Source organism: Euprymna scolopes, chromosome 23 (genome assembly GCF_053919585.1).
Source record: "Euprymna scolopes isolate OS-2025 chromosome 23, ASM5391958v1, whole genome shotgun sequence".
Taxonomy (NCBI): Eukaryota; Metazoa; Mollusca; class Cephalopoda; order Sepiida; family Sepiolidae; genus Euprymna; species Euprymna scolopes.
In genome coordinates, this window is record NC_136504.1 from 10,119,721 (window position 1) to 10,135,101 (window position 15,381).

Sequence of the window (15,381 nt, forward strand, 5' to 3'; positions counted from 1 at the left end):
AACAAAAAAAAAGCACTTTTGTTTAGAAAGGAGCTAGCAAAAAAGAAAACTTTTCTCTTCTATTTTTAGAAGTCTCCAGAAATGCTTAAAAAGGCATTTTTATATTCTAATTGTAACGTAATATTTTTGTTCCATATTATATAATATTTCATTATTATTTTAATTTATTTGATTTTAATAATTATTTTTATTATATTTTATATTATTTTATTATTTTAAGTATAATTATATTATTATAATATTTAATTATATTATTATAATATTTAATTATAGTAATAAATATTTTTATTGTATTTTATATTTATTATTTATGTAATAAATCATAGTTTCATTATATTTTAAGAGGAAAATATGTCCTCATATAACACTTTTATGCACAATAAACGACCATGTTCTCATAGGGAGGAAGGTAAATCTTTACGTAAGATGTGAAACACATTAACATGGGATTGCTTCCTTGCAGAGTATAACATGGTTGTCTTCAAAGCAAAGGCATTAAATATTTTTGTGTAATGTCTAGAACAACAAAAATGAAAGCTACAATAACGCAAGAAAACCACTGAGATTAAACAAGGATTGTAGCCATGTGCATCAAACAGAAAGGAATACATTTGCTAAATAAACAACACGCAGCTAGAGAGAGACAAAGATATGGCTATATTAGGTAGCATAGATGACATGTTGGGAGATGGGGTGAATTTAAGGATGCACGGGTGTTCAAAAAATGCTATATTAATCAATTCAATTTTTAATCAGGCAGAAAGCAACTAGCTAGTAAATTTGAGATTTCCGTGTTTGTGTAGTTTATGAACTGTGCTGTTTTTTTTTGTTTTGTTTTAGATAGGATTTTCTAGTTAAATTCAATCTTCACAATATTTGTTTTTGTTTATTAAATTGTTAAGTGAAAGTACAGAATATTTAGCAAAGCCCTGCTCATGTTAAGAATGGATTTCTAACTAATGTCATTATTTCAGCAGATCTATAAACTATAGAAGTACCAAAATTTCAACTCCTGATTTGCACACCCAAACCATCTATTACTCACTCTACTCATTCATTGCAACGCGAACGATAGATATTAGATGTTATATTTTTATACACACGTGTTTGTTGTCGTTTAAGCAGAAATGCTTATAAAGTCACCATTTGTTTTATACATACTTCCGTGGAATGTTCATAAATAAACTTAACTCTTCAATGTGAATATTCCTGATCCACTCAGCAAAATCGCACCCTTTCAAGTATTTAGATTCTAGAAGATTTCCTAATCTAAAAGTGTAATAGAGTGCGGAAACGTGTACTGCAGCTATGTGCAAATTCCGAGCTGTGTGTGAAATGACATCACTGTAAGGAAAAAGAAAAAAACTATAAAAAGGAGTGAGTGACGTTCGAAAGATCCTACCCCAAAATAAATGTTGTTAAAAAAAAAAGTAGTCGAGTTATTACTTGTTCTATATTCCTTGCGACGTACTCTGCTACAATGTGTTTGGTCCCAGGTGTCTGCGTGTTAACACGTGTGTAAATGTGTATAATGTAACAATATTTTTTTCTTTGGATTGCTTGTCCTTGGAATTTCTTCCCTATTTCTCCAACCATATATGCAGAAATTTAAATGTAATGTGAATAAATATCTTGCTACTCAACTTCCCACCAAGGTTGCTCCCTATAAATCTAGCTGCTATCACAGTAACTCCTTACGCTTCAGTAGCAATTTGCCTTGTCTTAGGTGAACAAAAATGAAAAAAAAAAAATCAATAATATAGGTTAATACTATATTTTGCATAGATTTATAAAAGGGATGTAATGTTTGTGGTTCTAGTTATTATCTAATACCCTGCATAGACAAGTCCTTCAACTGGTCTTCTATATTACAAGCTATAAAGACATTTATATTGTTAAGATGTGTTGTTCCAAAAGCAAGGCCTCCTATTTTTTAACTCAAAAACTAAAATGTTGAAGAGCTATAAAGCACTTCCTTTTTCTAGACTGTGGCGATCACACATTCGTCAAAACCTTTACGCAAACAATATGAAAGAACAATTTAAAAAAAATTAACCCTAATACAATTTTACTGAAAAAAAGTAAACCTGTACCAAGAAAAGATAATCCTAATCTAACCTAACTTGATTCGATAAATGATCTAAAGAACCTGACATGACCCAACAAATAAATTGAAGAACCTAATTTGCTTTAATAGAAAAAGAAGTTCAGATTCAATGAATAATTTGGCATTAAATGACCCACAGTGGTTGATATGCTGTAAAACACCAACAAACCAATCAGAGCTATCCTGCAACAGATACTTCAGCTATTATTAATAAAGGTTAATACCTTTTTAGTTAAGAAATGTGAAGTATGTAATATTTGAGATTAGTTATCTATTATCCTGTGCAGATTGGTACTACAGCTATTAATTTATTATAAAATTATTGTCAGATTTTCAAAATCAGACCCAAATAGCATTTAAAATAACAAATCAATCTTTGCTTCTAACTAACCAAGTTTTATTTGTTATTGTTGGGCCATGTTATTGCTAATATAATAACATACTTGATTACAATTAATTTTTTGAAATTACCCCAAATGATTGAATCTAACCCAGATGATTGGTTAATCTAAAACATTTTTAACCATAATAATCAATAGGGGGAGATAAGTCATATTTAAATTTAAGAATATAATACTTGTTTATCTTACAACTAACATTTTATTCCTTTTTCTATATAAATTTTAAAATGTGCAAACAAAATTAAAAATTTAAATTGCTTAACTGCATCTCAGGTAACGATAGGTAGGTATAGCTAGTGTATATATCTCTATCTCTACTTATATATTTTCTGATTCTTACATGTGTGTTTGCTTCCTATATGCTCTGAAATGGATAGATTATGTGTCTGGGAGTGTTCTTAGATAAGTTTTGTATTGGAATGCCTCAGATAAGCATCAAAAATCGATAATCGAAAAAATCCAATTAAAGAAAGAACAGTCCGATTTTGACCAAAGGCATGTTCAAAATGAATGTTTCTGTTCAGAGCATAATTGAACCATGATACTTGACTTTTGCATTTTGAACTTTAATTCAAGCCATTATAAAATAAAAATAATTTCATAAAATGAACAGTAAGTTCTGTATAGGGTAATATAGGCTACAATGTATTGCAAACCAAGTCCCTGTGGGGAAGCATCTGAAGCTACTTATCAGTGCACTGCGATGGGTCCACAACTAAAGCAGACAATCGAATTGATTGAAAAATAGGTGATTTCACTGATTTCAATGACTATAAGAGTATTGGAAGTGTAGAGCATTTGTTAATCCTCATTCAGTTCTTGGCAATGTTGGGTCTTCCGGCCAGTATCTATACTCCTATAAATCTTTAAAAAAATTTTTTGTGTATTGATATTCATATTAAAAACCCTTTTTTCTATTTATTTAAAAAGAAAATACAACTTAGTTATAATAGTCGTTGAATTGCATTCATCTGCAAAAGATCTAACTAATTTGCATGTGTGGGGGAGCAAATAAACACCATCTAACTAATTTGCATGTTCTTTTAAATATTCATTTTAATTAATTCCTTATTTTTTTTTGGGGTGGGGGTTTCTTTTGGGATGCCCATCTTTAGTTAACTATTATTGTGCAATTATATTCATGCAGATATTCTATATGATTTATACTTGCATAATATTTGCATAAAAAGGTTATAGTAAACACAAACCAATTTCTATATACATTTATGTATGCGCATATATATTTGTTTAAAAATGTTTGCCTACCAAACTCCTCTGTCAGTTTTTGGTTTACAGACATGAAACTTAATATATAGGGTATTCAAACCCATGCAAAATTTTATATTTGGGTTTTATCCAGGGAAAATCAGTGCAAAAGTGTGAAAATTAAAAAAATGGAATTTGCCAGGTGAAGGTCATACGACGGCATTACGAATATGCATGCGTAATGTAATAGCTATTGGTTCATGTTTTAATTTTTAGCCTTGCAGCAAACATGTCTTCATGGCTCAAGCATTAGTGTCAAAGGAAAAAGTAAATCGTTAACTAAACATTTTGGTTCCAATTCTTGGTGGTGGTGGTGCAAGAGTCATTTTTTTTTTTCAATTTTTTTAAATCATTACTACATATTAAAAAAAAATTTTTTTTTTTTATTACATTTTCACCCCAAACAAGGCACATTGCCACTTTGGTGTAGGGGGCTACTATCAGGAGAAACAACTACTGGGGTACTATGTAGGGATTTGGACAGCAAGATGTTGGTTCATGTTGCACTTTAACTTCTGCATGTCAGTACAGTTGGGGAAGCAGTGACCTGGAATGGAATTCCAAAGTCTAGCGGTTCTGGGGAAGAAATTACTGGAGTAGAAAGATCTTTTACATCTAGGAATCTCTACAATGAGGGGGTGTGATTTAGCAGCCTGTCGGGTTTGTCAAGGGTGTTCATGTCGTGGGGGCACAAGTGCTTTCAGTTCGTCAGAGCATTCACCATTAAAATACTTGGAGAACAGGCAGAGGGATGCAACGTTTCGTCAATGGGACAGAGGCTGAAGCTTGGATGCCAGTTCAGGGCCTATCAGATTTGCGACTCTCTTTTGAACCTTGTCAAGGAGCGAGAGACTAGTAGCCGATGCACCAGCCCAAATGTGACAGCAATACTCCATACATGGGTGAATGGTTGCCTTATAGAGGTACAGGATACTTTCGGGTGTTAGTAGTTTTCTAGCACGGTAGAGAGAGCCCACCTTCCTTGCAGCGGCCCTGGCAATGCTCTCGATGTAATTGTTCCAACTCATGTTTCCTGTGAACGTTAGGCCAAGGAGCTTGAAAGACGTACTCTCAGATAAAGAGTCGTTGGCCATTGCTATAGGTGATAGAGAAGGTTTCTTGTAATTATTGAATGAAACCAGTTTTGTCTTGGCGGCATTGAACGTGACCATCCATTTTTGTCCCCATTCCACTACTGATTGAAGGTCATCCTCTAGTGTTTCTGCCATTAATTTAGATATATGTTCATTTGTTTTCCTGTCGTGCCTGCTATAGAGTGTGGTGTCATGAGCATATATACCCATCTCAGAGGCAATTTTGTCGGGGAGGCCATTTATGAATATCAGGAACAGTAGAGGTCCAAAGATAGATCCCTGGGGCACTCCTGCATTTATATCATTTTGTTTGGATGTACGACCATCGAGGCCAACCTGGATTTTTCTCTTATCTAAGAAGGATTTAATTATGTTAAGTATTCTACCAGTGATACCGTATGATCTAATCTTCCTGAGAAGACCTTCATACCATACCCTGTCAAAAGCCTTAGATATATCTAGAGCTACCGCTCTGCCCTCTTCCGCTTTGTCCAGTGAATGGTATATGCGTTCAGAGATTACAGTGAGGATGTCTGCTGTGGAACGGGCTTGTCTAAATCCATATTGTTGGTCAGTCAGAAGTTTAGCATCTGTAAGGTGCTGGACTACAGCATGGTTAATTAAGGTCTCAAATATTTTGGCAAAAAGTGGGAGGAGGCTAATAGGGTGATAATTTAATGGGTCAGTTCTTTCGCCAGAATTCTTGAATACTGGTACCACAGAAACAGTTTTCCAACAGCCTGGAAAGCAAGATTCATTAAGGCATTTGTTGTAGAGTTTGGAGAGAACTTAAGCTACTTCGGCTGAGCACTTTTTTAATAGCACAGCTGGGATGAGATCGAGTCCACATGCTTTTGAAGTGTAAAGGTTTTTTATGATAGCATGCATCTGAGCAGGGGTGATTTTCAGATCATCTAGCGTCGCGTCTGTCCGCATAGGAAATTGAGGTAGGGGTGGTTGGAAGGGTCCAGTGTGGAGTTTGAGGCAAACCGACTGGCAAGCATGTTAGCCTTTTCGGTTGCTGAGCAAACAACCTTGGGTCCAATGTAATATAATCATGCATACGAAATCTGCATTAATGAAAATATCTTATTTAAGCATATTTTACAACTGAGAAATGCTGGGCGGCCTGCTAGTATATATATATATTATATATATATATATATATATATTATATATATATATATAATAAGTTCAAATGTATTTGCTTAATATATTTTTTAGCATAATAGACTTTCATTTAATCATCTTTGATCATTATTAAACCTCTGACCAGACGAGTGAGTTTGTTGAAACATTGATTAATCTGCATAGGGTTTTTCTGATATTTATGTAATATATATATATATATATATATATATATATCCGATTTGCTTTCAGCTTTTAATCATATATTTTATATATTTTTCAGTGCAAAATGGGCATGGTTAAGGCTAGGCCTTCATCATTTGAAAAATGAGAATCCAAATGCTGCTGTTACTGCTTTCCAAGCTGCCCTACGTCCAGACCCACTTGACCAGTAAATAAAAAAAACAAGATTTTTTCAAACATTTCTTCATATTTTTTATAATATCTGAAATAATTTTAACCATTATTTTTTGTGTAACTCTTTAGAGAAAGAAATTAAAAAAGAACATACTTTTTCTGGAATATTTAATCAAGTTTCATTACTTATGAAATCATTAAAACATTTGCATGATTCTTCTTGTCTGATTCATTGCTCATCTTCTATCCCTTGCTCATCTGTGTCATTATATTTCTCCCTACCCTCTTTTTTAGTTCTTCTGTTGCATCTGTTTATATTCATCCTTGCCATGACTTATTTCTCTTTTATCTTTGACCTTTGCCCCTTGTTTCCCTACCTTCACCTCTGCCACTTTCCTTCCCTGGGACAAAGAAAGGGCAGAGGTTGACCTCTGCCCTTTCTTTCTCCAACTTCACTTTTTTCCCTATACCTGACCTCTGTCTCTTCTTTCCCTGCCTTGACCTCTGCTTCTTTTTCCTCTTTGTCCACCTCTATCCATTCTACCTGGGCTTGAGCCTCACTTGTTCTTTCCCTTTGCCCATTCTTTTCATGCCTCTGTTTTTCTCTTGCTTTTAATTCTTTGTCTTTTTCTGTCAACTGCATGTTCTCTCTTGTGCCTTGCAATTTCTATGAAATTCAATACATGACATTCTGGATCAACTCATTTCCAATAAATTATTTCAACTCTTTTTAGAATGATTCATATTGAATTTATATGGATATTAAAAGATATTCACAAATCTAAATAAAACCTTTATTAATTTGAAAGGATTATTTTTCTGACAAAAAAAAAGAATCTCAAATATCCCATAAAATTGAAAATATCAAATTTTAGTATAAATGTAATGTTTTTGTTTTCTTTAAATTTTTCTTAACGTTGTCTTTACAGTCACGTCTGGGAATGCCTCGGTGAAGCCTATGTCAATCGTGGCAGTTACACAGCAGCGCTGAAGGCGTTCACGAAAGCATCAGAGGTGAGTAACAGTTGCAGCTTTTGCTTATAAATCAATGTTATTTCAGCCATGTTTCTAACTAATCCTAACCGGCATTGCCTGGGATTCATTAATGTCATTTGAGTTTCTATAATTTAAAGTACTTTGCTTTGTCGAGTGTCATGTAATTGTGCAAGAAATATATGCAAGGAAAAGTTCTGATGCCTGAGGTTTGTTTTGATTATTTAGGCATCTTATTTGCATGCAATACTACAGTTATTAAAGCAAAATAAATTGTTTTGAATATTAAAACAATTTCAAACACTATCGATAATGATTACTCATTTATTTATCATTGCTTGTTTGAATTCACGTTTTAAAACATATCATAAATCTCTGATTTCATGCTAAAGCTATAATTAATTTGTTATGGTAATGTTTTAAGCTCTATTTATAAGAAATTTGTTGAAATGTTTGGGACTTTTGTCATACAACATTTCAGCCATTGTATCCTCCAATCTTCTTCAAGTGCGTTTCATGTTTTACTGATGCTGACAACAAAAGTTTCATTGAAGAAGATTCGAGTGAAGAATGACTGAAACCATTATGAACTTGACGCCAACCAAAATGCGGATGGCAACAGTCTGAAACATGTAAACAGTCCACAAATAAATTTGTATCTTTTATTATAATAAAGTGATAAACTTTATTTTTTTACAGTTGTATCCTGAATCCACATACAGTCAATACATGTAAGTAGTTTTTGTTTGTTTTCTAAACCTTTTAAACATTATTATTGGTATCTATGATTATATATGACGCTAAGCAAGCGTTCAACAACTACCTGTTCTAGTTTGTGTCTGTTTATAAATATGAGTTATCTGCTCATATGTAAATTATACTTAATTTGCATATCACTACATCTCCCTATAACGGAGGGGTTTTATGCCGCGAGTACTTCTTGTATGTCTTCTCGTGTCCTCCTGAGCATCTTCCTTTATCTCTTTCCTTTTCCTTGGAGATCTGGATCTATCACATCTTTCCCTAAAATCGCAGTGTTCCTTCTGCATGTTCTGATCTTCCTCTTCTACCTCGTCCCTCTCTACTTCTTCCTCCGCAGTCTCATTCTGCAGTAACTCTTCTAATAATGATGGGCAGCTCTGAAGGCATTTCCTCATCCGATTGTTCTTCTTGGAATCTTATTTGGTCAGCATGAGCTAGAACACTGTTCCCATTTTCTTTATTTAATAATGCAGTATTGTGTTCTTTCTGCATAATAAATTCTGCTGTCTCATTTTGTAGTAGGAGGGGGGAACATTTTCTTTTAATTTCAGGCTAGCTTCATAATTTTTTAATTTTCCTGTTTTTTTTCATTTCTCTCTCATTAATCAACTTCATTGAATTTATTTTTAATACATCATTCCCTAATAGTCCATAAGTTTTTCAGCAATTTGTAATTATAATGGGTACTACCTCATATTTTTCTTTTAGTTCTATTGAACCTTCAAAGTAACCCATAATTGCTATAATCGAGCCATCAAACTGACGTAATTGTACGTTGCTTTTTTTTAAAAACAGTTTTCCCATTTTTTCCTACAAATTTCTGGGTATTATAGTTACTTCACTGCCACTATCTATTTGCAGTTCAACAACATAATTGTTGATTTTTATTTTTCTATCTCCATTCCTTGATCCAGTATTTTGTATATCATCCTTCTTTACATTAAAAATTTGTTGATTTTCATTCTCTATTCTTTCCACATTTTTCGTTTTACATACTTCTTTGAACTGATTCTTTTTTAAAAACGTTGAACATATTTTTCCAAATGCTGGGCATTTTTCTTTTTTCCTTTCATGAATTTTTCCACAGTACATACATTTTTTCTTTTTGTTTCTACGGTATACGTGTCAGCCATTATTCCTTCGTAGCAGTTTTTTTTATTTTGGTTGTAGGTATGTATTAATTCCTGCTGTTGTATAAGTTCTAGACGCATATTCAAGGGCATGTTTGTAAGTTGTAACTGTTTCATTAGCTTAAACCTATGTGCCGAATTACGCATACCTTTAATTAAGCTTAGTTGGATTAACTATTCTTCTGTTGTCTGTTCTTCTGTTCCTTTTTTTTCAAATTCACAGTATTTACTCGCACTTCTTAACCGGTGTAAATATTTTACTATCGGTTCATCCACTTTCTGCTTCATTGCCATAAACTTTGTCCTTTCTGCAATCACCAGTCTTTTCTTTGGGCTCATGTTACCCTTGATAACCTGACTCATTTCTTCGAAAGCCATTTCTTCTAGTTCTCAAGGGTAAACTATTGTAGCAACCTTCATAATTGCTTCACAACCAGCGTTAGCCATGAACAAGTCGGTGATTTCATTCTCCCCTCCTTGTTTTTTGTTGTCTTTCAACCTTTTTGCTTCTTGCATTAGCAGCAAAGCAACAAATCCAAGTATCTATGTATTCCGAGTCTTCAAAGACTAGAGAATATCTTATTGTCGACGCCATTGATATGTCGTGTATAACGCTAAGCAAGCGTTCAACCACCTGTTCTAGTTGGTGTCTGTTTATAAATATGAGCTATCTGCTCATATGTAAATTATACTTAATTTGCATATCACTACAATATGATTAGAATATTTGACATGCTATTTCACCAGCTGTTTAGTGATGCATATGTCAGAACCTCTCCTCCAACACATGTGCCGCCATGTTGAATATATTGTGTTGTGGATAGCATGCGATTGGTCTATCAAGGCAGAAAAGACAATGATGAAGAATAATAAAAATTTAGGGCGTCATTCACCCTAGGAGGGTTGAACCAACCTCCTCCAAAGGATGAAGTTTCTAAGTAGTTCCTAATCATGTGTATATCCCCATGAGGGGAGATAACAATAGGTTTTTGTAATTCTTGCACGGAGGTGTCAACATCTTCTTACATACAGTACGTACGTACGTAGGTGATAATAAAGGAATGGTTGAATTTACATATTTATTTTATCGCTTAATGCAACCAAAAATTATAACTATGAGGTGCCTTCAATAAGTTTCCAGATTTTTTTGTACAAGCATTTAAAATTGTTGTATGATTTCAGGTCTGAATGAATAGCTACAGCAGGACTTGGAATACACCCTACTAAAGCCTGATTGTCACAGATGGTGAATTTCAAAAGTACAATCTGGGCATGAGGACACTTTGGAAGATCGATATGAGATAAAATTCTGTTTTAAACATGGAAAAATGCCACAAAAACATATGGAACACATGCGTACACATAATTATTCACAAGAAACTGAAGACGCAGAAGATTTGCACAAAGTTTGTCCCAAGGGTGCAGTCCACAACTCCATCCTTGTCACAGACTACTTGACCAAGATGGGCATCAAAACAGTTCTTCACCCTCCCTATAGTTCAGAACTTTCTCCCTGTGACTTTTACTTATTCCCTAAGCTCAAGGAAAACCTTGAGGCTGTTGTTATGAGACAATATATTTTAATTAATTAATATATAATATGAGACTGTGACAAGGGTCTGACAAGCTCACACAAGAGGACTTCCATGGAGCCTTCCAGAAGTTGTTGGAACGGTACAACAAGTGCATTGTAGCCGGAGGACTAGAGTTTTATGTGTGTACTTTTAATGAAAGTGCCCATACGAAGAAAGTTTGGAAACTTATTGAAGGCACCGCATATCTTTTCACATTGTCCTACAAAGTGAGATGTTATGTAATCTCCTCATTTCAAGAACTTGCTTCCAAATTATTACCAAACTAATTTCCAAATGTTTCTTATCAAATCTCAGGATTGCATCTATCAAACAAACCCTTGGATTATTCTCAGAATCGGTTCCCATGTATCGACTCATACTTGAAAAGGAACAGAACTATGTTCCAGCTCTGAAAGGTAAGTTTTAATTCTTCTTTTATAATTAGAAGAAATGATGAACTCTGCCTTTATTTAAACACTAGCGAGGGGTACCCGGCGTTGCCCGGGTGTTTGTAGGGGTGTGTGGTGTTAAATAAAAAAGAAGCCGGGGGGAGGGGGGTAAGATCGAAGCTGAACCCCTGAGGCAAAGTTTGAAAATAAAATCGGCCAGCCAGAAGTGAAAGATGTTTGAAAGTCGTCGAGCATTACGACGACGACGATGACGATGTAAGCATTGTTATAAGCGAAGTAAGAAAAGAAAACAACGTTTTAATTAAGGGGTGGGGGGGTAAAACACAAAAAAAAAATAACGTGAAAAATTGCTTAAATAATACAGGGTTCAATATTTAAATTTAAAAAATCGAAAAAAAACAAAAAAAACATCTCACACCACGATTCGAACCCAAAACGTTTAGATAATGAGCCAAGGCCTTAACTACCTGCACTAAAGCGGCGTATATAAAGTTTGTTCGGTTTTTCAACTATTTAAAGTAAATCAGGTCATGACGTCATCTGACGCATGCGTTGTTGACCCTCCCCCCTGTCGAATTTGTCTAGACATCTCTCTCTCTATCTCACTTCGTCTGCCTTACTCTAAAGACTGGAAAATGGCGGCTGGCTATTTTTATTTTTAAAAAAAAATTCGATCGTTAATATTTTTTGTAAGCATATTTTTTTTTTTACTTTATTTTTCGTTTAACTATCGTATCTACCTATTTTGAATGTGGTAATAACTTTGGTAACGTTGCCATAGCGTAGAAGTTCATAGTTTAGCTTTAATTAATTTTTTTTTTACCGATAACGATATTTTTAAATTGTAAATTAAGACCGCCATTAGAGGTTGCTGACGTCAAGATCACGTGACATGATTCAGCGGGTTTTAAATACAAGTTGACCCAAAATAAACGGCCGCGTGTATACTTTATGTAGAAGAGTTGGCGGCCGTATTTTTTGGGGCAGTTATAAATCGATTTAAAAATATGTAATGTTTAACATTAAAATGTCACTTTTTTGCCCTATCTGGAATTTTTTAGAACAATGATTTGTTAAAAAAAAATAAAAAAGAAAAAGCATCCAAAACAATTCCCAAAGTTAAATAAAGGCATCAAAATAAATACAAGTATAGTTTGGAAAAGAAAAAAAATCAATCTAAAGGAATATTTTCTTAAGTAAATCTTTTAGAGACTTTTTTTTTTTTTAGATCCTTTCTTTCATCTGCTACTTTAACTGTTCTGCATCTACCCAAACACTCTCGGTCATTCTTTCAATGTGACCATACCATCAAAGTCTCCTGTTTCACACACATCTCCTTATATTCTCCAGATGTAATCTTCCTCTGAGGTCATCAGATCTAAGGCCTGTCTTTAAGATTCACATTACACATCCTTTGTATGATTCTCATATCATTTCTCTCTATGCAACACATGTCCTCCATCTTAACTGGCCAGGTTTTGCTTCCATACGTCAACACATTGCACACGCATGCATGATAAATTCTTTTCTTGATCAACAGTTGTAATGCTCTGCTGGTTAGTAATGACAGAATTCCCATCAACTTATTCCATCCATTCCTTATTCTTGCAATTACACAAGCACTTGCTCTACTCTACAAAACAAACAATTTCAATAGCTTCACAATCCAAATATACTTACTCTATATTTGAGTTCTCATCTGCGTCCATTGTCTTCAACATTTTTGCACATAAACTTGTTAAGCACTCATTGTAAGAATATCCATTTTTTTTTAAATCTAATTTTTGGATTTGATTTTCTTGTGATTTTTTCCTAAGGAATTGGTGAAACATTATTATTGCAAGCAAAGTTATTCGTATCCAAATTTCTGGACCACCGTGTTCTTGACGCGTGCGAAGAAGCTGTTTTCTATCTCACCAGGTAATTAAAAAACAAATTATTCTTCTATTTACCTTTTGAATATTTCTGGTGTAAAAAGAAATTATTCTTAACTAGCTGAATCCGTGCGCAGGTAAAATTGCCTGGGGAAAGCACAGAAAAACCCCCATAGCTCATGTTTCCACCCCTGAACCGCATATAAATATTTTCACTCAATTTTTATAAATATTAATTGCAGGGTATTAAATCGGCATATCAAATTTATAAATGATAATAAACATCTAAATACTAGTATCATTTCATTTCTACAACATATGGGAAACGGTTTATATTTGTTTTACATTCGATATGAAAACCATGTTTTAGTCTTCAGGGAAGCAGTCCTGTGGTAATGTGTTCCACACATGAGAAGTTCTTGGAAATAAAATCTATTTATGAGTTTTTGTTTTAAGTCTTACAAGGATGAACCAGAAATTAGAGCTCAGTCGAGCACCTTTCCTAAAAATAACGGTCTTGTAGAGAAAGACTAACAATTTCTCTTCTGTGAGAAAATGGCTGTAGACAGTAGAAGAGATCATCCCCAGTACTTTTCCAATTTTTTTTTTCTGGGGATGGGGCATCCTACTGGATGCTAGACATTCACCTGCTATTCTAGAGACTCCAACTGAGAGATCTTTTTAAGATCGTAAGTGTTCCCATTAAGTATTATTGATTGTATTTGTTTGCACTTGGTTCACTGGGTACATTCGCCAGGTAGTTTTTTTTTTTTTTAATTCTTTTTCATAAGTCTGGTTGGTTTTACAATTACAGGAATGACAGATCTTCCTAAGATTCCAGTTTCTTTTCATGCTGCACATAAGATCTTGGTATTTCTATATCTTCTCTTTCTCAGCTCTGTTTAAGCCAGCATCATTAGAAACATGGACTTCAACAAGGGTTGCTACTCTCACTCTCACTTATTTCATATCATTATGGCAAGTTTAAGAGCTTTGTTTTCTACATACATAGCTGTAATAATTGCACCACTAGATTATGAAGTCAATTTTGTATTCTGAATCAATTCATTTGATTTTGCAAGCTAATATTTCTGTGGTGGTGGTGCTACTGGTTGGTGGGTCATCATCATCATCATCATTTGGTATTTAAAGTGCTGCAAGTGTCCCAGACTCCGGGGTGGATAACATCAGGCAACATTTTACGATTTTATTCTCTAAGCAATCCGACCAAAAGGTTAATATCAATCAAGCTTCATGCTACCAGATTACATATGTACAGAAACCAGATCTTCCTCGGTCGACCACACTTTCCCAAATATCCAAGCATGTTATGGAGTTGATGCAAAAAGTGGTGCATAAAGCATCCAAAATTCCACCAATCTCCAGCTTCTCATTATTAAATGTTCTTGAAGAGAATTTACTTGCAACTTTTTTCTACTTAGCCATTGAGGATTGAATCATTAGACGAGCTCCTGTAGGCAATTTGTTTTACTTCTCACTACTTCAAATGTGCCCCTCTCTCCTAAAACGTGATCCTGCTCGACCAATCGTAACCTTTAGTATCTCAGTCAACCTTGGCTCTCTAACTTGTAGACAATATGGAAATGATATGAGTATAGAGGTTGGATAGAAACTCAAAATTATGTTTATTTATTTGAAGTTTTATTTGTTCTATTCTGTTTGATAACTGTAATATAATAGAGAATTACTTATACTGTAATATAATAGAGAATTACTTATACTGTAATATAATAGAGAATTACTTATACTGTAATATAATAGAGAATTACTTATACTGTAATATAATAGAGAATTACTTATACGTTTTAATTTCCTTTCAGAGCGGCTGGTCAGAGGCCAGATTTGTCGTGCTTATGGAAACTGTTGGGAGATGCTTGCACTCTGCCGTATATTGTACACAGAAAGAATTTCAGGTATGTCATAAAAACAATACTTATATGAACGCTTTTGGCAGTTTTTTTACATAGTAGTCACTTCTACTGAGGCCCAGAAGCCACTCGGGGATAAGAGTTATTGTGTGTACAGTAATCAATGGGATAATATCGTAGTAATCGTTAGTATTGGAGATTTGATAAAGTGTCTTACTTAAGGGGGCGGTTTATCAGGAATTTGTTTATGTTGGACTTGAAGACATCCAAGTTGTAGTCAGGTGGGAAACAGGCAAATGGGAGAGAATTCCACAAGCGTGTACTTCTCAGAAAGAAGGTTTGTTCATGGAATCTATGCTTAGGTTTAGGCACGGATAAAGAGTGGGGGAAACTAGT

The 15,381-nt window shown here is 34.1% G+C and overlaps 1 protein-coding gene across 2 annotated transcripts in view; it reads left to right on the plus strand.

Annotated features, from left to right (window-relative positions):
* The window catches only part of LOC145245741 (tetratricopeptide repeat protein 37-like), a 155,618-nt gene that overhangs the window by 68,759 nt on the left and 71,478 nt on the right, over positions 1-15,381 (plus strand). For both annotated transcript variants that reach the window (XM_080107339.1, XM_080107338.1), the window contains exons 18-23: positions 6,280-6,387; positions 7,283-7,367; positions 8,046-8,077; positions 11,128-11,228; positions 13,040-13,142; positions 14,938-15,030. In XM_080107339.1, the coding sequence (XP_079963465.1) occupies positions 6,280-6,387; positions 7,283-7,367; positions 8,046-8,077; positions 11,128-11,228; positions 13,040-13,142; positions 14,938-15,030 (522 nt within the window). The remainder of the gene's footprint in view (positions 1-6,279; positions 6,388-7,282; positions 7,368-8,045; positions 8,078-11,127; positions 11,229-13,039; positions 13,143-14,937; positions 15,031-15,381) is intronic.